Here is a 25,511-nt window from a genome sequence, read left to right on the forward strand (position 1 = left end):
TGTCACCACCCTTTACCCTAGTCATATCAGAAGCCCCACCCTACAGAAAAGACCTTCCCAACCAGGGCAGAGAGAGGTATTCTCTAGCCCAGCTCAAGCCCCTACTTCTTCCATAGAGAATCCCTCCCAGGAATCTCTCCCCATGAACTCCCCTTTTGAAACTGCCACACAATTTACCATCCCATCCACACTGTTCAAAGTTGGAGCAGAGGACTTCCCTGGTGGTCCAGTGGTTAAGAGTCCAGGGACACCAGTTCAATTCCTGGTCCAGGAAGATCTCACATGCCATGGGGCCACTAAGCCCCTGTGCCACAAGTGCTGAACCTGAGCTCTAGGGCCTCAATTACTGAAGTCCAAGCCCCTAGAGCCCGTGCTCTACAACAAGAGAAACCAACACAATGAGAAGCCTACGCATCACAAAGAGAGAACAGGCCCTTCCTTGCCTCAACTAGAAAAAGCCTGCTCAGAGCAACAAAGACTCAGAGCAGCCAAAAATTAATTAATTTTTAAAAATTTTACAGCTAGAATACATATTACCATTCATTTATTTCATCTAAAACAAATTATAAGGCTACTTATTCATCGATTTCATCTAACAAGTAAGTAAAACATTATCTATTTCTTTCAATGTACAAGCAATTATAATGGTGTTTATGATTTTCAAAGGGCTTGTGGGTACAGCACACTGGCCAGGAGTCAGGGTTCCCAAATCTTCCAGGATGTGTCCTGTTTCGAATATTCTGTTCTGTTAGCTGCATAAATGCCCTTTTGCTTCTTGGATGTGGTGAAAAATAGGTCACCCTGGAACTACTTCTCTTGCGCCCCTTGTGGTGGCTGGCGAGCCCAGACCATGTTGAGGCTCTCAATAAACAGAATCATGGAATGTTAGCACCAGACACGGTATATATAATACTTCTTGCCCAAGCTCCCTGTAGGCAGGGAGAGAAAACCCAGGAGAGTGACATGTGATGGTCCAACTTGACAGTTGGGCAGATGCTGTGGGCTCTCACCATGGTCCTCTACCTGCTTACAGAAGGGTCCAACACAAACTGCCCACTTGCTACCATTCCTTCTGCCGCAGAGGGAAGCTGGCCAGCTACACAGCAGCCATCTGGGGAAGTAGGGCTATATTTAGCTTGGAGGGACCACCACCTTCTAAACTGCACAGAGATGAAAACAGACCCCCCCCTTTCTTTCCTAAACTGCCCAATGCAATCTGCTATACCTCCTCTCTGATGGGGAGTAGGGGGTTAAATTCCTGGCTGGGAAGTGTTTGGACCTTTCTAGAGTTAATTATGGGCTTCCCTAGTGGCTCTGATGGTAAAGAATCTGCCTGCAATTCAGGAAACCTGGGTTCGATCCCTGAGTCCCATGGAGTAGGAAATAGCAACCCACTCCAGTATTCCTACCTGGAAAATCCCATGGACAGGAGCCTGGCAGGCTACAGGCCATGGGGTCTCACAAAGTTGAACATGACTGAAGTGACTTAGCACAGAGAGTTAATTACACCTTTCCCGGCTTCAGGCTTCCACTCTCAAGGACCCCCAGATGCTGGGGAGATAAGGCTGCTGCTGGGGGGAAAGCCTTGAAGCATTTGGCAGTTAACTGTGACTCATAAAAACCTGGACTCCTGGAATTTAAAAAATGTGCAACAGCCTCCGTCCCTGTGGTTAAGAGCAAAAGAAAGAGCTTTTTCAGGTCTCCGGGTCCCTCTAGAAGGAGGTGAGAGTGTGGAGGGGAGGAGTACCGGATGCTCCCACCATTAGAAGTGAATATACTCCTCCAAGCTCCATCTTTGTCCTCTTTCTGGCCCCTCTGGACCTCCTGGGCTGCCTGCTGTCACAAAGGAGAAATTGGGGCTCTGAGGCCACTCAGAGGATGTGTGTGTTAGTCGCTAAGTTGTGTCTGACTCTTTGCAACCCCATGGACTGTAGCCCACCAGGCTTCTCTGTCCATGGAATTTTCCAGGCAAGAATACTGGAGTAAGAAGCCATTCCCTTCTCCATGGGATCTTCCTGACCCAGGGATCGAACCCAGATCTCTAGCATTGGAGGCAAATTCTTTACCATCTAAGTCACCAGCAAAGCCCATAGGCCACCCTTAAATCTCACAGCTGGAGGATTTCTAATCAGTTCTGGGAACCTAACTGCTTTGGCAAAAGAGCCTTTCAAAAATGGTAGAGGGCTTCCCTCGTGGTCCAGGGGTTGGGAATTCGCCTGCCAATGGAGGAGACACGGGTTTGATCCCTGGTTTGGGAAGATTCCACATGTCACAGGGCAACCAAACTCATGCGCCACAACTACTGAAGCCCGTGCACCCTAAAGCCTGTGCTCTGCAACAGGAGAAGCCACCACAGTGGGAAGCCCCCCGCACCACAACTAGAGAAAGCCCACATGCAGCAACGAAGACCCAGAACAGCCAAAAATAAAAATAAGTTTAAAAAAATGAGTAGAGAAGAAAGTGAGGTGGGGAGGCTGAAGAAAAGGAAAAGACCCGTTATGTTCCTTCACCGAACAGCACACGGCCCCAGCCACAAGCCTCTCTATGAGCACATGACTTAGCAATGTGCAGACTGGCCAGAGCAGGGATGGTTGCTCACAAGGGCATCTGGATTTGTAATCTCCCCTTATCTAATGCTTTTTCCAACTTGTCCACAGCCACAGACAGGAAACAAAGCCTCTCTATTTAAGAGCCTCTGAACTCCTGGGAGGTTTGCTTGGAGCTCTGTTTTATAGGTTTAGAAAAGGTCTATGCACTTGAAACCAACAGTATTGAACATTTATTATTTGCTCCTGCTTTCCTCTTTTGAAGAAGGTTTTGAGAGTTGGCCTGAGACTCATTTTTTTTCCCCTGTGTAAAATGCTGTTTTACGGTGAGGTGTCCAGGGACCCAAGAAGAATCAGTCCCTCTGGACATATAGTTGCAAGTCTCAGGCTCCAAAGGGGTCAGAACTCAGGGGTCCTGCCTCCCACTCTGGGGTCTAAAACTTAGACCACAGAAAAGAGGAGAATGGAGATCCTGCTCGGTTAATCTTCTGGAAGAAATGAACCCAGGCTGGTGAATCAGCAGTAAGGCAAATCTCTTATAACGTTTTAAGTCTGCATGCACTTTTCCAGAAATCATCTGATTTTCCCCCCTACAGATTGTTTAAACCCCCTTGTAAACGATGAGTGCATGCTGTGCCATTCTGAAGGAGAAACCACTGCCACTCCGGATTACAGACTGTCATAGCTGGAAGGGATTGAAATCAACCAACTCATCTTAAAGAAGGGAGCGGACTTGCTCTGTGCTCTGGCCAAACTCTCCCTGGGTGGGGTCATCCCTCTGAAGAAGAAGCACTTTTTCCCTCCTCTAGAAGGGAATTTATGAAGTGTTGGGGGCCCCTGAGGATGCCCCAGGCAGATGTAGGAATCCACGGAAGCACAGTTAGCTCATGGAGTGAAATTCCATCCTCCAGGCCCCAGGGCTTAGTGACTCACGCCTCTGGCATCCCAGAGTGGGATGAACTCGGTCTAGACGGATGCCGTTTTCTTCCACTCGCTTCTTGGGGAAATTTCAATGTGCTCTGGAGAAGGCACAGCCTGTGAGGGTCATGATGTGCCAGAGAAGAGGTTGAGAGAGAACCTGAGAACACACACTAGCAGACATCCCTTCTCTGCTGCATGTGTCTATGTGTGTGTGTGTAACAGGTATGACCCCAGTTCACACAATGGTCATGCGTGTGTGTGTGTGTGTGCTTAGTCAAGTCCGACTCTTTGCAATCCTATGGACTGTAGCCCCCAGGTCCCTCCGTCCATTGCATTTCCCAGGCAAGAATACTGGAGTAGGTTGCCGTTTCCTCCTCCAGGAGATCTTCCTGACCCAGGGATCGAACCCGCATCTCCTGGCTCTCCTACACTGCAAGCAGATTCTTTACCACTGAGCCATGGGGGGGGGGGGGTTGACACACAATGGTGGTCACTGCCAGTAGTCAGCTAGTGTGCACCCCCTGTGTAGGCTGGTTGGGTGCAGTTTCATAGTTGCAGATAAACAAGGGGTCTTAGAACTTGGTAATCACCTCATCTCATGTCATTCCCATGTAGGGATTTGGCTGCCATATTCCTTGCAGGAGCTCATCCAGTTCCTGCTTAAACTACACTGGGGACAAGGCGCTCACCACTCACAGGGCAGCCTGTCTCCTATGTTGCAGAGTCCTCAGACGGTGTTGAAATGTGTAGCCCCATCACTCAGCCGTAAAGAGTTTTCACATTCAGCTGAAATCTACACCCCAATCCTTCCCCATTCATCTTAGTTCTGGGAGTTAGAACAAATTACAAATGCTCTTCTCCATGGTAGCACTTCAATATTTGAAGAGAACTGACATCTCTCCCATCTTATCTCTTTTCTTGACACAATGCCTTCATTTCCTCATGTGATGTGGCTTCCAGACCTGTCTCCACCTGGCTGGTCCTTACTCTGGATGACCTAGTTAAGAGATGGCCCTAGAACTTCATGCACTTCTTGGTCCAAAAAGCAAAGAGTTTAGGAAAAATGTGCCCCCCCTCAACCAAGTGTATCAGTTTATAGGCACTTTTCTAGCAGCCATACAATACTTTTAGACAACCAATCACTTTCAGGGATCTTTTGAATACAATCAATACTTTCAGTCTCTTTCCCTGGCTTTTGCTCTGTAGCTGTTTTTTCTTTTTTTTCTCATGAACCTTGATCAGAACCTTATATTCATCCCTAACACATTCCAAGACTTCCCTAATGGTTCAGCGTTGAAGACTCCATGCTCTCAATCCACCTTACTTATTTAACTTATGTGCAGAGTACATCATGTAAAATGTCTGACTGGATGATTCACAAGCTGGAATCAAGATTGCTGGGGGAAATATGAACAACCTCAGACATGCAGATGATACCACTCTAATAGCAGAAAGCAAATAGGAACTAACGAGTCTCTTGATGAGGGTGATAGAGGAGAGTGAAAAGCTGGCTTAAAACTCAATATTCAATAAGCTAAGATTATGGCATCTGGTCCCATCACTTCATGGCAAATAGAAGGGGAAAAAGTGGAAACAGTGACAGATATTATTTTCTTGGGCTGCAAAATCACTGCAGATGGTGATTACAGCCATGAAATTAAAAGACACTTGCTCCTTGGAAGAAAAGCTATAACAAACCTAGACAGTGTATTAAAAAGCAGAGACATCACTTTGCTGACAAAGGTTCATCTAGTCAAAGCTATGATTTTTCCAGTAGTCATGTATGGACGTGAGAGTTGGACCATAAGGAAGGCTGAGTGCCAAAGAACTGATGCTTTCGAATTGTGGCATTGGAGAACAGTCTTGAGAGTCCCTTGGACAGCAAGGAGGTCAAGCCAGTCAATGCTAAAGGAAATCAGTCCTGAATATTCATTAGAAGGACTGATGCTGAAGCTGAAGCTCCAATACTTTGGCCACATGATGTGAAGAGCTGACTCACTGGAAAAGACCTTGATGCTGGGAAAGATTGAAAGCAAAAGGAAAAGAGGGCAGTAGAGGATGAGATGGTTAGACAGCATCACCAACTCAACAGACATGAACTTAATTAGGCAAGCTCCAGGAGATAGTGAAGGTCAGGGAGGGCTGACATGCTGTAGTCCATAGGATCACAAAGGGTCAGAAATGACTTAGCAACTGAAAAACAACAAAACTTCCCTGGTCCACACACATCTAACAGGGGACATTTCTCTAGCCAAGAAGAGTGATTCCATGACTTCAGCTACTGACACAGCTATTATATGAGGTCTTTCGGAGAAACTTGTCACATCCCACAAACATCCCTTGTAGGTAGTCTGGGTGGCTCCCTACCCATCAGGCCAACCCTGCCCATAAGCATAAGCTTTAGCCACGAAGTCCTGGATAGAAGAATCTTCTGACAGCTCTCCGAGGTTCTGGTCAGACACCCTGAGATCTAGGCCCATTCATGACCTACTTTAAGCAGATACCAAAGAGAAGAGGTTACAGGGGACTGCTCATCAACTGAAAATTTTCGCAGCATCCCCGGCTAGACAGGAAAGCCCCTAGCCTGGTCCCTGGTAACCAATCTGATTCGTATGACAGCAAGAGGGAGGCCTTCTAGGAAAATGCAAAGTTTAGAGGCTGTGGAAGTCATCTAGCCCTTGAAACCAGACTCCTCCCAGCTAACCCTCTCTGGATTACTGTAAATTCACTTAGGATGTAAGTTACTTGCCCTGGAATGATCTTCCAACTTTCCCCAAGGCGTGTATCTTGTCTTCTAGGGTTATAAGGGCTTGAGAGCAAGGGTCACGTTTACTTACCCCAATGGTGTCCCAGACCGTGATGTGTCACAGCAGACCCCCAACAAATAAATGTCCAGAATAGAGATGGGTGTTAAGTTTTCCTATCATGGACTCTCAGTCCTTCCACAACAAGAAAGTTCTCTCTAAAAAATTTTTTCCCGGTCATTTCTCTGCCTTTTCCAGGCCACGAAGGTTGTAATTTCTCTGTGACCCATCTTATTTCCCCTGTATTTTAAAAAATACTTATTTATTTATTTGGCTGAGTCTATCTTTGATCTTTGTTGCAGCATGCAGGATCCTTAGTTGTGGCATATGAACTCTTAGTTGTGGCATATGCAATGTAGTTCCCTGACCAAGGGTTGAACCCGGGCCTTCAGCATTGGGAACATGGAGTCTTAGCCACTGGATCACCAGGGAAATCCCTTATTTCCCCTTTAAATGCTAAGCATTAGAATTGGACCCTAGAGGTAATTCCATAAACACTTCTCTGTTGAAGTGCCCTTCACAGAGTTCTTTTTCAGAACTTTTTTATTTTTTTTCTAGTGGCAGATGGGTCTTCTCATTTTTCCAGTCCAAAACCCACTGGCATTTTGGCCTAGCCACTTTTGATTCATGCTAGCAGTGACTTTCTCATGCCTGGAAGCCTAGATCTTCACTTGACAACCCAAGTGGATTATCCCAAGGTTGTAGGATGAACAAAAGTCCATTAAAGATGTCACACATTTGACCTTGAATCAAGGCCAGCAGTTTGCTGAAGTGATTGTTTCAAGCAGAAGCCTGAAGAAGTCTCTATCTATGATCTGTTGGCCACTTCAGAACTTTCATAATGGAATGGTCAACTCATTAGAAAGAAACATTTCAGTTACTGATGATAGATATGGGCTAATACTTATTTGTAGTTGATTAACATTGGGATTCCAAAATTCAGAGATTCCTGATTTAACTTGCTCATTAGAATTATAATACTGCTAAATCCAATTACTACCCCCCAAAAAATGCTGTGGATCCAAAAAACAAAAAAGTCACACATAAATTCATAGTCCTATTAGGCAAGGCGATACCATGAAGGAATGATTTGCTTCTGTACATTTCTCATTGCTACTTAGTTTGATATTTTATCCTAGGATCTTCTTCACCTGCCTTCCCAGGTGACTCAGTGGTGAAGAATCTGCCTGCCAAGTAGGAGACAGTTTCAACGCCCTGGAGAAGGAAATGGCAACTCACTCCATTATACATGCCTGGGAAATCCCATGGACAGAGGAGCCTGGTGGTTTATAGTCCATGGGGTCTCAAAAGAGTCAGACACAACTCAGTGACTAAACAACAACAACGAATTCTTCACTTAAGTGGATAATGCTGGTTTTCATTCCTGAGAAAAAAATTCTAGGTACCTAGCATTATTTTTACTGGATACAATGGTGAACTAGATGGAACCCCTGTCTTTGGGAGCTTCCAATCTCATTGGAAAGATGAGATGCATTATATGAGGGGGTGGCTAATTACTTCATATAAAGTTATACAAAGAGTGGAGATGAAAAGTATGAAACTGGATTGGATAAGCCCACCTTCCAAATTATAAGCTTCATGATAAAGCAAGATTATCATCAGGAACCAAAACACTAGATACACAACATCAACTCTGTAACCATCTCTTCTGGTTATCCTAAATAAAACAGCAGCATTTGAAGACTGTCACCCAAGAGTGGTCTCAATGCTGCCGGCTGAGAGAAGGCTGGAAATCCTTTTCCACACTGTCATGCAGGTTTGGACCAGTTCCCGGCATCTCACTGTGCTCTCAGAGCATATGAGAAAGAATGGGGCAGAATGAGTCATGGGAGGAAAATGTAAAGACCACAGTCTGGGGAGAACTTCCTCTGAAGCCCAAATAGGGCAATTTCAAGAATCAACTCTCTTCTGCATTAGTCTGAGGCCAGCTGGAAACTACAGCACAGAAAAGGCTCCTTGTCCTGGATTCATGGGAGATCCCGTAGTGCCTTGGGGGTGACACCCAGCACGTTCCTTGAGGAAGGAGTCTTGGCTGCCTCTTCCTCCTGCCCTAAGCCCCACATAGAGGAGAGCATTAAATGTTTGTTTATTCTATTCTTTGGCTGGAGCACTTGTTAAAAAGATAAATCTGAAATTTAGCCATAAATATAGAAGAAGGGCCACAAGTCCTTTTGCCATACCCAAATGTTGACTTGGGCTGGCAGCATCAGAATCATCTGAGCGAGTTAAAAAAAATAAGCTGTTCTCATAGTGGGAGACCCTCACTCAGGAGGTCTGATGTGAGGTCCCAGTGCATTTTAAAAGTGATTCTGATCCCCTGCTAGTTAGGGGACAATTGTCCTGTGACAGCCAGCCTCCAATATGACCCCCAATGACCACTACTTTCTGGAGTCATATCTTTGGGTAATCTCCACTCACAAGGCATACTGTTGGTGTGAATGACCAATAAAATACAGCAGAAATGATGGACCATCACTTCTGAGATGAGATTATGAAAGACATGGCTTCCGTGTTTATTCCCTCTCTCTCTTTCTCTTTTGAGTCATTCACTCTAAAGAAAGACAACCACCATATCTTAAGGATGTTCAAGCAGCCTCTAGGGCGATTGTATGGAGAGGACCAGAGGGCTCCAGCTGACAACCAGAGGAAGCTAAGGCCTGCCAACAACCACAGGAGTCAACTTGGGAGAGGAGTCCCCGGTCCTAGCTGACAACATGACTGCAAACTCACGAGATGTTCTGAGAAAAATCAACTGGCTGACCACTCCTGGATTCCTGACCCTTAGAGACTATTCGAGATAATCCATGTTTGTTGTCTGAAGCTGCAAAATATAAGGGGCAGGGAGGTGATTTGTTACACTGCAGATGCTAGCTGATACATTTTGCTCCTGAACATAGCACAGTCTTCTCAGGGCCACCTTTCTACCTTCATTTCACACTATTTCCAGATTCAGGATCGACAGTCTTGAGTGGTATTGACCTGCTTATCCCCAGTTCACAGAGAACTCTATGCCTCTGTGTCTTTGTCTAAGCTGTTCTCTGTTCTGATGGCATCCCCTTCTTCAGAAATGCTTCCTCAACTGCCCTGGCACCAAATGATGATTTTAGGTCCCTCTCCTCCAAGTGATCACACACACTTCTTAGAATCATAGGTGAAAAGTGAGTTAAATGGAAGAAGGGAAGCATTCACATGAAAGAGTCATCAAGAGCATATGAACTTATCAGAAAGAGAAACACCATATGATATCACCTCTATGTGGAATGTAAAATATGACACAAAAATGAATCTATCTCTGAAACAGAAACAGACTCACAGATTTGTGGTTGCCAAGGGAGGGGAGGGTGGGGGAGGGATGGAATGGGAGGTTGGGATTAGCAAATGCAAACTATTATACTTGGGATGGATAAACAATAAGACCACACTGTATAACATGGAGCCCAGCTTGACACTCTGTGATAACCTAGAGGGGTGGGGTGGAGGAAGGGAGGGAGGTTCAGAGGGAATGAATACATGTGCTTAATTATAACTGATTCACACTGTTGTATGAAAGAAATCAACACAAAGTTGTGAAACAATTTACCACCAATTAAAAAAATAAATAAAAATTTTTTAAAGATTCTATTACATAGACAGAGAATTATATTCAACATCCTGTGATAAACTATAATAGAAAAGAGTATGAAAAAGAATATATATATATGTATGTGTGTGTGTTTTATATATATATATATAAAACAATCACTTTTCCATCCAGCAGAAACTAACACAACACAGTAAGTCAACTATGCTTCAACTGAAAAAAAAAAAAAAGCACATGACTTGCCTCTATGTTGTTGATAAGCGAATTGTCAAACTTGAACCCAGGAATTCTTTTCTCGCTGCACACTACACCCACATCTTCCGTGTGCTTGCAGTCGGTGACACCCCAGCCATTGGAGGAGCAGGCTGCAAGGGTTGCCTCACTGCCAGTGCAGTAGACATTGTCCAACCAGATTGGCCCTGAAGGAAGCAGAGAAGAGAGAAGCCAAGATCCACATCAGAGTAGGTCTGAGTTTTTGGGCTCAGTCTTTGGGCTCATTTGGGCACCAATGATGTACACAAAACAGGAATTTCCCCTAATTTTGGCAGCTGTGTGGAGTCATTGATTGGTTTGCAGTGTGTTGAAATACTGCATACAGTTGGAGAGCACCTGGATTCCCCTGGCAGAGGGATATGATTTAGGGATGTGGCAGATTGAAAATGACCGGAGTAGAAATCAGATTTAAACCCATTTCTGATAGGGATATAATGGATATAATGGAAAGAACAGGGACTTTGGACCCTAAGCTGTTTGATACTAATTCTGGCTCAGCCATTTAGCTCTATAACTATGGTCAAAGCTTCCTTTTCTCATTGGTAAAGTGGGGATAATAATGACACATGAATGGCAGGGCCATGTGCAGATTAGAGATAATACATGACACATATCTTGTTTATTGTTAGTCCAGAGTTACTAAAAAAATGGTAATGATGAACTTCCCTGGTGGTCCAGTAGTTGAGAATCCGTCTGCCAATGCAGGGACACCGGTTCAGTTCCTGGTCTGGGAAGATCCTACAGGCCATGGGGCAACTAAACCTGTGCACCACAACTACTGAGCTGGCAAACCACAACTAGAGAGTAGCCCCTACTCTCCGCAACTAGAGAAAGCCCATGGGCACCAAGGAAGACCCAGAGCAGCCAAAAATAAATATTTTTTAAAATGGTGATGATGATGATGCTGGTGATGGTATTAGTTATGCTCAGAAAAGGCAACTCACAATGTGAGATCATCTCCCTGAACCCAAAACCCTGGTGCTTTCAGTGCCCTTCCTACTTCCTGATGATTCCCATCCACTGATTCAGAGACAGTCAGTAAGACTAACCCACAGACCTCCTCCTCACATTTCAGAAGTCAGAAAAAGGCAGGGCTGGTTTGTAGCCAGGCAATCTGTCTGGGAGTCCCTGGTGGGTCTCTGCTCACCTCCTGTGCATATTTACCTGACTTACAGTAAGTAGGGAATTCCAAGTGCAAAATGTTAGAGGGTTAACCACAATGAGACACATCTCACACCCACTAGGATGGCTACTACCAAAAGAAAAACTAAAACAGAAAATAGTAAGTGTTGGCAAGGATGTGGAGAAATTGGAACCCTTGTGAACTGTTGGCAGAAATGTAACATTGAAACAGAGGAGCTCAGGTTCTTTACAGGTTGGTGCAGAAAGAATTCAGTGAGAGGTAAAGTGATAGGTAAGAGATGGATTTAATAATATAGGATGCTGGAACTTCTTCGGTGATCCAGTGGTTAAGACTCCACCTCCCACTGCAGGGGGCACAGGTTTGATCCCTGGGTGGGGAACTAAGATCCAGCATGCTGGACTGTGTGCCTGCCCTCCTCAAAAAAAAAACCAAAAAACTAATATCAGATGCTTGTGAGAGATACAAGCAGGCAGGCAAGGGAGCAATGCCCCAAGAGCTGAATAGGCTACGTTTTTATAGTCAAAGGAAAAACGGGGAGGGGAGAAGACCACCTTCTTCCTCATTCTTGAGTAGATGTCAGGCTTCTAACATCAGCTCCTCCTCCACATCAAGTGGGGGAGATTTTTGTCTCGTTGTGGCCCAACCGGCCCAACCTGTCATGGTACTATGTTAATCAGCAAAAAGGTAGTAGCATAAGCTAAAATATGGTAAGCCATGTCAGGTTTCAGTATAATGTGGGTCTTCTACTTCGGAATGTCTTTTTTCTCCTATATTTTTGTTTTTAGTGTGCACAGAGGAGTATGACCTAGGGATCACTAACTTACTGACCCCAGTGGCAGGATGCAAGTGTCATTTTCTGCCATTGTTTTATTGTCTTGAGGGCTGGCTCATGCTTCTATTGCACGGTTTTGTTGCTAAGCAAATCTGCTTTCTTGAGTGATCATTAACTTACAGGGTCTTCCAAAGTTCCCTCTTTATCTATGAGCTCTTAGCAGGATTTTTAAACTATTTGATTATCTTACTTTATCCCTATCAGAATGATGCAGCCCCTATAGGAACACGGGGTGGTTCCTCGAATTAAAAATAGAATTACCATATATCCAGCAATTCCCACTTCTGGGAATATATATATTCAAAAGAATTGAAAGCAAGAGATATTTGCACACCCATGTACATCACAGCATCTTTCACAATAGCCCAAGTGTAGAAGCAACCTAAGTGTCCACTGACAAACTGTAGTCTACATGTACACTGGAATATTACTTGGCCTTAAAAAGGAAAGACATTCTGTCACTTGCGACAACATGGATGAACCTTGAATTCCTTATATTAGGTGAAATAAATCAGTCAGGAAAAAGCAAATACTGTATGATTCCATATATATAAGGTACTGAGAGTAGTCAAAATCACAGAGACAGAGAGTAGAATGGTGTTTACCACAGGCTGGGTTAGGGGAGTTGGGGAGTGGTTATTTAATGGGTATAGAATTTTAATTCTGCAAGATGAAAAGTAGGTTCACAACACTGTGAATGTACTTAACAGTACTTAACTGTACCCTGAAAAATGGTTAAGATGGCACATTTTATGTTATATGTATTTTACCACCATTAAAATTTTAAAACATTTTTAAGTGCTAGAGTGGTTTCAAGTAGTGATTTTTATAAGCATCACTACACAATGAAAGAAAACGGAATCAAAACTCTCCTTTTTCTCCTGACTCCAGGACTCTACAGTAGAGTGGAGTCAGAAAACCTAAGTTCAAATTCTCTCTGCATCAGGACTTCCCTGGTAGTCCAAAGGTTAAGACTCCGCACTTCCAGTGAAGAGGGCATGGGTTCCATTCCTAATCAGGAAATGAACACCCCACATGCCAAGTGGTACAGCCACAAAAACAAAACAAAAAACAAATTCTCTCTGCCTCTTGCATGGTTACCATGTGACTAGGTCAACTACTTCACCAGCCCATTCCTCAAGTGAAAACAATGATACTAACAAACAGGTCACCATGGAGATTCAACTAGATAATGAATGTGCCTAGTATGTGTTCATCCTCCCTTTCTCCTTCTTCCTCCCAGTAAGTCAGAAAAAAAGGAATTCTGCAGCTTCCATGCTGCAATGAAAAAGCAGATAAAAACACTCCTATTGTAAAGATGAGAAAACCAAGGAAAATCTGAGGTTCTTCAAGGTCAGAGGGAACCTCGGGTCAGCCTCTGGACTTCGAGGTCCCAGATGAAATGTGTCTGCTATGACAGATGGCAGCTCAGGGCTCAAACGAGAGAACCTCAGATGCATTGAGGGGAAACAAAAGGCTTATTGAAAACATCTGGGCTGAGGTTTTCCAACTGGTTTCTCAATTTGGCTTCATTTCCAAGCCATCAAGCTCCACTGAAACACATGCTCCCTAATCGATTGCTGTTTCAACAACAAACCGATGTTTGTCTTGCTAAGTACTAGCAACGGAAAAGACCCTCCACGTTTGAAGCGGGGCCTCTTCTATGGAACAGTCGTCAGAAAAGCTGCTGAATGGACAGAGATGGTGAAAAGAAACAGAGCCCTTATTCCATCTGCAGAGAGAGAAACCAGCCTGGCTAAGGAAATGAGAAATAGGACAACATTTTAGTCAAAAGTACCAGCAGGAGCTGCAAAACAAGGCATGTTTTATTTTTTGATAAGGAGCATTTGAAATTAGCACCCTGTTGGCTCAGAAGGTAAAGAATCCACCTGCAATGTAGGAGACCCAGGTTCGATCCCTGGGTCCAGAAGATCTCCTGGAGAAGGAAATGGCAACCCACTCCAGTATTCTTGCCTGGAGAATGCCATGGACAGAGGAGCCTGGCGGACTACAGTCCATGGAGTTGCAAAGAGTCGGGTGCAACTGAGTGACTTTCACTTTCATTTGAAATTAGCACCCTGGAGCACTAATGTTATTACCCCAAAGAGCTGCTTTCTTAAGAAGCTTCAACTCATCCCCTGTAAGTCTACCTTCTACACAATCCCACCAGTTACCTTCTTAGATAGTGGGAATGTTCATTTCTACTTGGCCCAAGATGACATCACCATGTCAGGTAAACTAATTTGGCCTAATTTCATGATATTTTTTTCCCCGCTGTGTGCTTAATGCCTAACAACTAAATTGTTCTGATTCCAAAGCAACCAACTTCCAGTTCTGCTGCTGGAATGCACAGTGGTTTGGGAACAGTTCAGTACATGCCATCTGAGAGCTGCTAGTAAAGTGCCATAGGGACACAGATGGAGCCCAAACTTTGGACATAAAATGCCAGTTGGGGACTTCCCTGCTGGTCCAGGGGTTAGGAATCCACCTTGCAATGCAGGGGATGTGGGTTTGATCCCTGGTAGGGGAAGTAAGATCTCACATGCTACAGGGCAACTGAGCCCATGGGTCACAACTACTGAGCCCACATACCAAAACTAGAGAGTCTGTATGCTGCAACAAAAGACCCCACATGATGCAACAAAGATCCCGTGTGTTGCAACTAAGACCCGATGTGGTCTAATTAATTAATTAATTAATTTTTTAAAATGCCAGATAATCAGAAGCAAAACTTCATTTTACTCCTTCCACTCATTTACCCTAAGAAGATGCTTCTCCTGATGAAAGTAGAAGAGATGTACCAACAAGTTAACAGATCATTTGGAGAGAAAAGATCATAAATATAATTCTATTTGAAGTCCAGCATTCCCCTGGCTGTTGGGGCAATGGAGGCGCTTCAAGCTAGGAGCTTCGGGGCCCCACTGCAGTCATCTGCTGGCTTCATCACTCTGATCTAAAGAATGACGCGGTGAGGGGGGATTACATCGAACCTCAGATCTGAAGACACGCAAAGGAGAGCAAACATCTGAGGTTCAGGAAGCTGTCAGACCATCCAGAGAGTGAGAAATGGGGCAGCTGTCCCCTCCAGAACTCTCTAAAGGCCCATGAGGTCTCTGAGCTCAGAGATGCTTTGAGAGAAAAGATCTATTGACAGGCTGGGCTGGAAACCTAGAATATCCATGGTGCTCTTTCTGGCTTCATTACTACAGCCTGAACTTGAGCAGTTCACCTACAGTGTTTCTGATTCTTCCAAAGAGCCGTCTAAACGCCATCAGAGCACATCCCAGGGCACGGGTCACTATGCCAAGTACTGCTTGCCAACTATTTTCTGTTTTGTTTTGGCCACACTGCACAGCATGTGGGATCTTTGTTCCCCAACTAGAGATCAAATCTGCACCCCCCGCATTGGAATCACAAAGTCCCAACCACTGGACTGCCACAGAAGTCCCTTGCCAACTGTTTTTAGTATTTTTCAAAATCAAACTGAATCAGCATTGGTGGTATAGTGGTGAGCAAAGCTGACTTCCAAATCAAACTGAATCATGATTAATTAATATTGACTGAATGTTCACCATGCATCCAATGTTAAAAATCCTAAACTGATGCTGATGAGATTCAAATATATTTTACATCTAAAGGGTCTCTTGGGATAAACCAACTACCACTTTACATAGACAGCATAATGCTTAAAGTCCTAGAGACAGAACAGTTAAAAAAATTTTTAGCATCTCTTTCTCCCTTCCTCTCTTTGATACCTATTCTTTCCTAAATCTTGATGGTCTCAATATCCCCAGAGAGGACCCTTCAGTACTCTTAGTTTGACACCTCCTCTCTCCAATGACTTTCCTCATCCTACATCATCTAGTATCCCATGGTCATAGCTTAGACCTTGAATTACAAACTATCTCACCCCTTCCCTAATCTCCATTTCAACGCTTCTAGTGTGTATCTGCATCCATTAGCCCACCTTTCTAGCACACTTCTTCTACTACTATAATCTCAGCTCACAATCCGTTGATCCTACCAGCTTTCCCCAGTCCTTCAATGGCTTCCTGGAGTACCTTGTTACCTACCCAACTTGGACTCTATGGACCTTGATTTTAACCATTCCCTTGAAAATTCCCTCTACTCCTATGAACTTTAATCCGTTCATCATCCTTGGATGGCAAAGTCTGAGCCATGCTAACTCACTTCTCTATTTACCCCATACCTGCTCCTGAGCAGGTGAGTGGGGGATGAGGGAAAAATCATGCCCATCTTACCCGATGACTGGTAAATTTTAAGGTTAAGTAGAAAGAAAATAAAGATGTCACTAGAAAAACCCCAAAGTCATTGAAAAATATGTGTTATAAAATAATCAGGCTTAGAGAGCCTGGAATAGAAAACATAAACCTGATGTTACCTCTAGCACACTCAGCAGGCAGAAAAAAGAGACATGAAAGGATGGAGAAGTTATCCAGGGTTTTTGTAAAGAAGACAGGAAATGGGTTTTAAAAGCCTAGCATGACAGTCCATGGGGTCAAAAAAGAGTCGGACATGACTTAGCAACTAAACAGCAACAACAAAAAGGTGTGAATACATCTTTGCTGCTTTTACTCAAATCACGGTAAGGAATGCAGAGTCAGCTTCAGAGAACAGTTTACACTAACTGCAGTCTCTTGATCCAGTTGTCCCAAAAGGACATATTTAATGACACAGAAGTGAGACATGTATGAGATGAGATTTCCTCTCTCCTAGAATTTCTAAAATAACTGAAAGCCAGGGTTAGGAGGGACTAGAACAGTGATCAATTTCAGGGGCTCCCAAACCTGGCTATATGTACAAGCACATTCAAAAGTTACAGAGTCCTAGACTCCATACTAGACCTTAACCCAGAAAACGGGGGGTTAGCTCCCTGGAAGATTCTAATGCCATCAGTGTGGCTGGTGGCTCAGAAGATAAAGAATCTTCCTGCAAAGCAGGAGACCCAGGTTCGATCCCTGGGTCTGGAAGATCCCCTGGAGTAGGAAATGACAACCCATTCCAGTATTCTTGCCTGGAGAATTCCATGGACAGAGGAGCCTGGTGGGCCACGGTCCACAGGGTCGCAAAGGGTCGGATACGACTGATTGACTTTCACTTTCAATCAATTTACCCAACAAGAGTTTGGGGACCTCTGCTTGAATCCAGCAGCCACGCTAACACCTGGGCAGCCACTCAGCCAAGTGGACAAGGAGATTTTGCTTTACTAACCTCCAGCTAGGAGGGATCCTCTAGCTGGAGATTTTATTTATTTTTTGGCTGCACCATGCAGCATGCAGGATATCAGTTCCCTGACCAGAGATGGAACCCGTGCCCCCTGCATTGGGAGCATGGAGTCCTAATCACTGCACCACCAGGGAAGTCCCTGGAGATTTGATTTTATCTTTAATATTTATTTATTTACTTGGTTGCATTGGGTCTTAGTTGAGGCACTTGGAATCTTCATTGCATTGTATGAGATCTTTCATTGTGATGTGTGGGCTCAGTAGGAACAGGGCATCAGCTTAGTTGCTCGGTGGCATGTAGGATCTTAGTACCCCAACCAGGGATCGAACCTGCATCCCTTACATTGCATGGCGGATTCTTAACCACTGGACCACCACGGAAATCCCAAAATTTTATTTTTAAATAATGCCCTTGGTCCTTATCTATTTTCCCACTTAGGACCACAGCTGCTGCTGCTGCTGCTAAGTTGCTTCAGTCGTGTCCGACTCTGTGCAACCCCATAGACGGCAGCCCACCAGGCTCTGCTGTCCCTGGGATTCTCCAGGCAAGAATACTGGAGTGGGTTGCCGTTTCCTTCTCTAATACATGAAAGTGAAAAGTGAAAGTGAAGTCGCTCAGTCGTGTCCGACTCTTAGCGACCCCGTGGACTGCAGCCTACCAGGCTCCTCCATCCATGGGATTTTCCAGGCAAGAATACTGGAGTGGGGTGCCATTGCCTTCTCCTAGGACCACAGACTATGAGTTTCAAGAGTTCTTAGAGAGCCTAACTTTCTAGTTATCCAAGGAGGATAAGCATCTTCCTGTAAAGCATACAGTTAGTTAGGTCAATACAGGATGGAGCCCCAGGTTCTGGGCTCCACCACCTGCCCTCCCTCAAAATTATCTCCCCCCAGGGATGGCAGAGACTGGTGGGCTGCCGTCTATGGATTCGCACAGAGTCGGGCACGACTGAAGCGACTTAGCAGCAACAACAGTTTTTTTCAGTGTACTGACTGAGCTTATCATGAGTGGAAAGAAGAAGCCAATCAAAGTGAAAAACTTGACATTTCCCTGGTGGTCCAGTGGCTAAGTAAGACTTCTGGCTCTCTGGGCAGGGGGACTGAGTTCAATCCCTGGTCAGGGAACTAGATCCCACAAGCTACAACTAAGAGTTCGAATGCTTAACTAAAGATCCTGCATGCCGCAACCAAGACCTGGCACAGGCAAATAAATAGATAAATATTAAGAAAAAAACCCCCACAAAATGGAAAAGAGAGAGAAAATCTGTTCTCATCCTGGCCAAGCCCAGCATGCTAATATTAAAAGCCCGAACTCTACCCCTTCAGGAGGGTGGTAGAGTCAGGAATGCTAGCCTATGGGCAGCCCTTGTAACAAAGAGCAACAGGCTCTTTTGAGGGGATGGTTAGGAGAAAGGCACCGTCTCCCCCTGGCTGATGCAACCCCAGGCAGTGCACAGGCTTGAGAGATGACCACAGATGGACCTCGATCACTACCGAGGGTCACTTCCCAGCCTAGTTGGCTCAGGACCAGGCTGCCAGACTTTTGTGTCCTTAAACCAAGAAAGTAAAAGTGAAAGTCACTCAGTCGTGTTCCTCTCTTTGCCACCCCATGGACTGTGGTCCACCAGGCTCCTCTGTCCATGGAATTTCCCAGGTGAGAATACTGGAGTGGGCTGCCATTTCCTTCTCCAGGGGATCTTTCTGATCCAGGAATGGAATCTGGGTCTCCTGCCTCTCAGGCAGATTCTTTACCATCTGAGCCACCAGGGAAGCCCCAAACCAGGAAAGTAGTGGGCAAAGCAGGACTGGGGTGGGGGTGGGTGGTCACTGTCCCCCTCCCCCTCACCCCTGCATTCCCGCCTTCTAGCATAGACACGCAGGCTGCCCAGATGGAGTATTATCAGCAATTCCTACTTGACAGTAATCGCAGCTTCGTTTACCAGTCTATCCCCCTGGAAGCCTGTTGCTGCTCTCTCCAGGGGACCCCAGCACTCGGTTCCCCAGCGCAGAGCGATTTACCTTCCCCTTTGCCGTAGGAGGAACTGGCGGTCCAGGACTTGGCCTCCACGTAGCCCAGCTCCCGGCAGACAACGTGTGCGGCGTGGATGGTGAAGTCATCGTCGCACACGGTGCCCCACTGGCCGTCGTAGTACACCTCCACCCGGCCCTCGCTGTGCTTCCGCTTCTGGCCCGCCAGGCGCAGCTGGATCTTGACCACGTCGGAGGGCACCTGAGGCCGGTGGTACTCGGGGGCGGGCTCCTGGAAGTACTCGGGGTAGTGGCGCCAGCTCTCGTACTGCGCCAGGCTTAGCGCGGGCAGGAGGGCGAGCACGGCCAGACAGCGGCAGAGGCAGGAGCCCCTGCACCGCTCCATCCCTGTGCTCGGGCTGGGGGACCGGATGCAGGCGGGCGCTTGGCGCTCAAGACCAACTGGCAGGAGTTTCCTGGAAGAGGGGAGAGGTTCGGGTTACAGACGTCTAAGAAACAGCCAGTGACTTCACTTAGGATTGAAAGCTAATCCTTCGCTTACGATTGAAAGCTCATTCTAGATTTCAGCTTCTTCTCTCCTCCCATCATGTGCTTCAGCCAGACAAGTCTAGGAAGTCCTACTTCTTTGCCCTCCACCCTCCCACATCTCTGAAATGCTTTTTATCAGTGCAGCTTCTGGCAGGAAACAGAGCACACTCAGACTTCACTTGAGGTGAGTTTTTAAAAAGACTATTTACAGGAACGGATAAAAAAGAGGTATACACACACACACACACACACACACACACACATATATATATAATGGAATATTACTCAGCCATAAAAAGGAATTAAATAATGCCATTTGTGGCAACATGGATGGAGCTAGAGATTATCATACTGAGTGAAGTAAGACAGAGAAAGGCAAATATTATATGATATCGCTTATATGTGGAATCTAAAAAGAAAATGGTACAAATAAACCTATTTGCAAAACAGAAATTTAGAGTCACAGATGTAGAAAACAAACGTATGGTTACCAAGGGGAAGGGAGAGTAGGAATAAATTGGGAGATTGGGATTGATATATACACACTACTATATATAAAATAGATAACTAATTGTATAGCACAGGGAACTCTATTCAATACTCTGTAATGACCTATATCTGAATAGAATCTAAAAAAAGTGGACGTATGTTTATGTATAACTGATTTACTTTGCTGTACCCCTGAAACTAACACAACATTGTAAGTCAATTATACGCCAATAAAAATTAATAAAAGAAAAAAGACCCTATACAGAGACGTGGACCGAGTTCAGAGGAACAAAGGACCATGTAATACCCAGGCTGGCCAGAGGGGGCGGCTGTTATCACTGACAGTCTTAGGGGCGGTGGCTGCCGCTGCTGCTGCTAAGTCGCTTCAGTCGTGTCTGACTCTGTGCGACCCCATAGACAGCAGCCCACCAGGCTCCGCCGTCCCTGGGATTCTCCAGGCAAGAATACTGGAGAGAATAGCTAAACTCAGAAGGCGGCTGTTGGAGCTGTGGCTTCAGTGAAGGGTCTCAGAGACAAATCACAGCAACAGGGTCAAGGGGAACAAGTTCTTGACTTCGCTGTCCGCGGGCTTCTAACCTCCTTTTGATGCTCCCCAGTGGGCAAACCCAAGCTGCTGAAGACCAGCCTGTCTCTTGGCGGAGTCTCTGCAGATCTGCCTTCTGGGCAGAGGGAGGGTGAAGAGGGAGAGGAGCAGGCTGAAGGGAGGCAGAGGGTCTTCAGCCCGCTTCCCCCTTCTCACCTCTGTGCATCTTGTGCTCCAGGGCCCAGCTCAGAGCTCGCCTTCTTGGGGGCAGCACTCCTACTGAAGCAGCACCCCAGGATCTTCCTTTCAACGGGGCTTGTTATCTAGACCTTCTCCTCACCCCTGTCCCCAGACACCTTCATATGCCCAAAGAGCCTACAAACTTCTTAAGGGCAGGACTTGCATCTCCTCCTTCTTTGGCTCCTCCAGAGTAAACATGATAGGTTCAAGGACGTGTCTATGGAATGAAAAGGTGATTTGCTCCCAGGGACTCACTGGCTGAAAAAATGAAGACGTGAGAGTGTCTGTGAAGAGGGCTCGGGGGGACTCCCAGGTAAGGCAGCCTTCCTCCCTCTGGACTTTAGCTGAGCTAAATGGAAATGGCCTCTTCCAGGTACTGAGGTAACACTACGAGACATCGAGTCTCCATCTCTACTTGTTCATGGGGTGCTGTACCCTCTGCACATATCTGAACCCTCCAATGGCTCCAAGCATCCAGACACCCCGATGTGCTGCCCACACACGCCCCAGATCTCATCGTGTTTTATATTCTGGATCTCAAGGTGGCTGAGGTCACTGAATGAGGAGATAGGAGGCAAAACTCCTTAAACAGTTCTAACACAGGGCCTGTCCTTAGCTGAACTGAAGTGGAGCCCCAGAAAGCAGTCCTGAGGCACCTCTCCCACCCTTGGGGAAGCCAAGGAGGCCCAGGCAACAATTCCATCCCTTTTTAGTTTCCATCCCTGAGGGTTGCTGGGACTGAGTACAGCCTGCTCTGTGCAAGAGGGCGGACATAAAGGTCTTTGTGGTGAACAAGAAAGGCTGAGTGGCCCATCATCAGGCAGCAAGGGAAGATAGGACAGCAGAGTTGAGGGGAGCACAGACACTGGAGCCAAGCAGTTTGGGCTTGAATCATCATCATTCTGATGCCAACTAGCTGTGTGACATTGGGCAAAACACTTATCCTCTCTGTACTTATCAATGTTCCTTATCTATAAAATGGGAATAATAATTGTATCCAGCTCCTAGAATTGTTATGAGGATTGACTGAATGGAACATAATAAGCCTTAGAGGAGCATGTGCTGAATAAACATTTTTAATTTTTGTATTTTTAAGATTGTGGTCACCATACCCAGCTGGAGCCCACTTTTAATTCCAAGATGAGGTTCAAGAGCAGAAAAGAAAGCCTTAGCTCATGTACCTTGATCCTTCCATAATTCAGAGAGATAGGAAGACAGTTTTAAAGGACCACAGGTAGTTTCTTTCAGGAAGAGGAAGTAGAGTTGGAAGATAGGGTTCCCAAAGGAAACCAGGACCAGCAGGTAAAAGCTACAGGGGAGCATCATACGTTATCAGCTAAACAGGTTGTGTGCATGCTCAGTTGTGTCCAGCTCTGCGACCCCATTGACTGTAGCCTGCCAGGTTCCTCCATCATGGAATTTCCCAGACAAGAATACTGGAACAGGTTGCCATTTCCTCCTCCAAGAAACCTTCTTGGCCCAGGGATCAAATCCGCATCTCTTGTCTCCTGCATTGCAGGTAGATTCTTTACCACTGCACCACTTGGGAAGCCATTAACCAGGTTAGGGCCAATTGTGTTTCTCAGTTCATGCCACATCACCATCAAAGGAAGACCAGATAACATCCCAAGAGCAGCCCAGGGGGGATGATCTAATCTGGAGAGAGGCAGTTCCATGTTTGTTGGGATGGCCTGGTCCTGTCATGGGTGCTAGGGTGGAGATGTGAGGGCTTGGCAGACAGTCAGGACCAAGGACTTGGGAAGGCCATCTGGTTCACTGGAGGTCCAGCGTCCTCATCTTGTGACTCACAGACAAGGCCAGAAGGTTGTGGGGTTCCTGTAATGGCCACTTGTAGACCACAGGCTGACAGGCTAGTATGTGGCTCTGAAAGGACTCCTCATCACCCCATCCACGCTTCATTCCCATCCCAGCATACTGCCATCCACGAACTCATCTATGCCTCACTAGAACCTTGAGGTGTTGGGTGAATGGATGGGGATTCTTATTCTATAAGGGAGAAAATCAAGAACCAGAGAGAGAGGACTTTTCTTATTAGACTTCACCAGAGTTGCTCAGTTCGTGCAGGCAAAGCCAGAAGTAATCAACCCCAAGTACCAAAACATCAACAATCCATGATCACATATAAAAACTGTCCAAATTCCACCTGGGACACAGATGCCTTTCAGTCAGTTGTCAGTTCAGTCGCTCAGTCATGTCCAACTCTTTGCAACCCCAGGAACCGCAGCATGCCAGGCCTCCCTGTCCATCTCCAACTCCTGGAGTTTACCCAAACTCATGTCCATTGAGCCGGTGATGCCACCCAACCATCTCATCCTCTATCATCCCCTTCTCCTCCTGCCCTCAATCTTTCCCAGCATCAGGGTCTTTTCCAATGAGTCAGCTCCTCGCATCAGGTGGCCAAAGTACTGGAATTTCAGCTTCAACATCAGTCCTTCCAATGAACACCCAGGACTGATCTCCCTTAGGATGGACTGGTTGGATCTCCTTGCAGTCCAAAGACTCTCAAGAATCTTCTCCAACACCACAGTTCAAAAGCATCAATTCTTTGGCGCTCAGCTTTCTTTATAGTCCAACTCTCACATCCATACATGACTACTGGAAAAACCATAGCCTTGACTAGATGGACCTTTGTTGGCAAAGTAATATCTCTGCTTTTTAATATGCTGTCTAGGTTGGTCATAACTTTCCTTCCAAGGAGTAAGCGTCTTTCAATTTCATGGCTTCAATCATCATCTGCAGTGATTTTGGAGCCCAAAAAAATGAAGTCAGCCACTGTTTCCCCATCTATTTGCCATGAAGTGATGGGACCGGATGCCATGATCATACCAACATTCCTGACTTCAGTATTCCAATAACGCTTCTCTCCTTGCCCTCACTCCAGCCCTTCACGTGTCACCCATCTGATCATACCAGCCCAGACTGGCTTAAGTTTTTCTACCTCAATCAATGTGCTCCATCCACTCCCACCCTTCCCTCTAAAAAGTGTTCTTCAAGGAAAGAAAAGTGTTGTTCCTGTTCTTCAAGGAAAGCTTCCCAGATGTTCCTAATCAGAATCAGTGTCTTCCCTGATTCCCTTTAAAATAGCATACTGCTTGTGCTTTACAACATTGTCATGTCAGACTCTACCGGCCGCTCAAGTTCCAGGGGCAGAAATCACCTCTTGTCATTTCCACACAGTACCCTGTGTTTCTGGCTACACCAGACTAGCTTGTAACAGATAAACTTTCCTGCCAAGGACAACTGGAAAAGGTAGATAAAATGCAAAAAGCATGTATTTGAAGTCATTGGAGAGCTATCGAGGCAGCAAGGACTCAAGAAGCCAAGAATCCAAGAGGTGAAAAGCACAGCAAGGTGAACCTGACACTTGTGTCTGCTTTTCCTCTTAAGTCACTTGCCAATTGCAAGGCAGTGGCCAACAGGCTGGGAAGTTAAGTAAAACTTCAGGCATCCTTCCAGGACTAAGGGCACAGACACTGGGGTTCAGAGCCTGCCAAGGAGAAACAGTCCTGTTAAACAGCCCCAGACTTTCAGATAGGGGTTCTTAAAGAGCTAAACTCTAGAAGTTAGGACAGGGTTATGTTCTCCAAGTTAGAAAGATCTAACATCCGTATAATTGGAATTTCAAAAGAGGAGAGAAAGAACATCTGGAAGAAGTATTTGAGAAGATAATTGTCAATAATTATATGGAGCTGATGAAAGATATCAAGCCCAGGAAGTATAGTTTACAAAGAAAACCTTCCTGGGGCACATCAAAACCAGACCATGGAAAATCCAAGACAAAGAGAAAAGCTTACAAGCAGCTGGAATATAAAAGTGTTACCTTCAAAGGAGCAACAATAATGTTAACAGCTGGACTCTCACCAATAAACAAGAAAACAAAGAAGATAATTACATGACATTTTTCAAAGGGTTGAAAAAAGTAAGTCAACCTAGAATCCTGTACCGCTTGGAGAGGATAAAGGTTTTCACAGAAGTGGTGAGACTGTGTCTTCAAAGAATCCACAAGATTGAAATACTAAAGGGAGTTCTTCAGAGCACAGGACCAATCATCCTAGATGAAGAATGAAGGAAATGGAAGGGGAGGCTGTGTAGGCAAATCTGAATGGAGATCAACCATGTAAAATAATAATGTCTCATGGGGTTTAAAATGTATGTATCATTGGGAATTCCCTGATGGTCCAGTGGTTAGGACTCTGCGCTTCCATTTCAGGGTACACTGGTTTGATCCCTGGTCAGGGAACTAAGATACTCCATACTGAATAAAAATGTTGAGTTATAAGCCAGCTTTTCCACTCTCTTCTTTCACCCTCATCAAGAGGTTCTTCAGTTTCTC

At 45.5% G+C, this 25,511-nt stretch overlaps 1 protein-coding gene, 1 long non-coding RNA gene and 1 other non-coding gene across 6 annotated transcripts in view; 2 read left to right on the plus strand and 1 right to left on the minus strand.

The window, feature by feature from the left end:
• LOXL2 (lysyl oxidase like 2) overlaps positions 1–25,511 on the minus strand; it is a 112,417-nt gene that overhangs the window by 59,230 nt on the left and 27,676 nt on the right. For 3 of the 4 annotated variants that reach the window (XM_081515148.1, XM_081515153.1, XM_081515158.1), the window contains exons 2-3: positions 19,387–19,811; positions 10,116–10,291 (exon numbers count right to left, since the gene is read on the minus strand). In XM_081515148.1, the coding sequence (XP_081371274.1) occupies positions 10,116–10,291; positions 19,387–19,741 (531 nt within the window). In that variant the 5' untranslated portion in view covers positions 19,742–19,811. Of the gene's footprint in view, positions 1–177; positions 356–10,115; positions 10,292–19,386; positions 19,812–25,511 lie in introns of those variants that run through there. The other variant, XM_081515169.1, reaches the window with a different exon arrangement.
• On the plus strand, positions 45–9,596 carry LOC145515274 (uncharacterized). Its single transcript, XR_014060828.1, has 3 exons — positions 45–599; positions 3,143–3,689; positions 7,411–9,596. It is a non-coding gene; the product is annotated as an uncharacterized LOC145515274 (long non-coding RNA).
• LOC145521843 (small nucleolar RNA SNORA2/SNORA34 family) lies at positions 7,010–7,145 on the plus strand. Its single transcript, XR_014065740.1, has one exon. It is a non-coding gene; the product is annotated as a small nucleolar RNA SNORA2/SNORA34 family (small nucleolar RNA).

Source organism: Giraffa tippelskirchi, chromosome 1 (genome assembly GCF_054371585.1).
Source record: "Giraffa tippelskirchi isolate mGirTip1 chromosome 1, T2T-mGirTip1v1.2.pri, whole genome shotgun sequence".
NCBI lineage: Eukaryota > Metazoa > Chordata > Mammalia > Artiodactyla > Giraffidae > Giraffa > Giraffa tippelskirchi.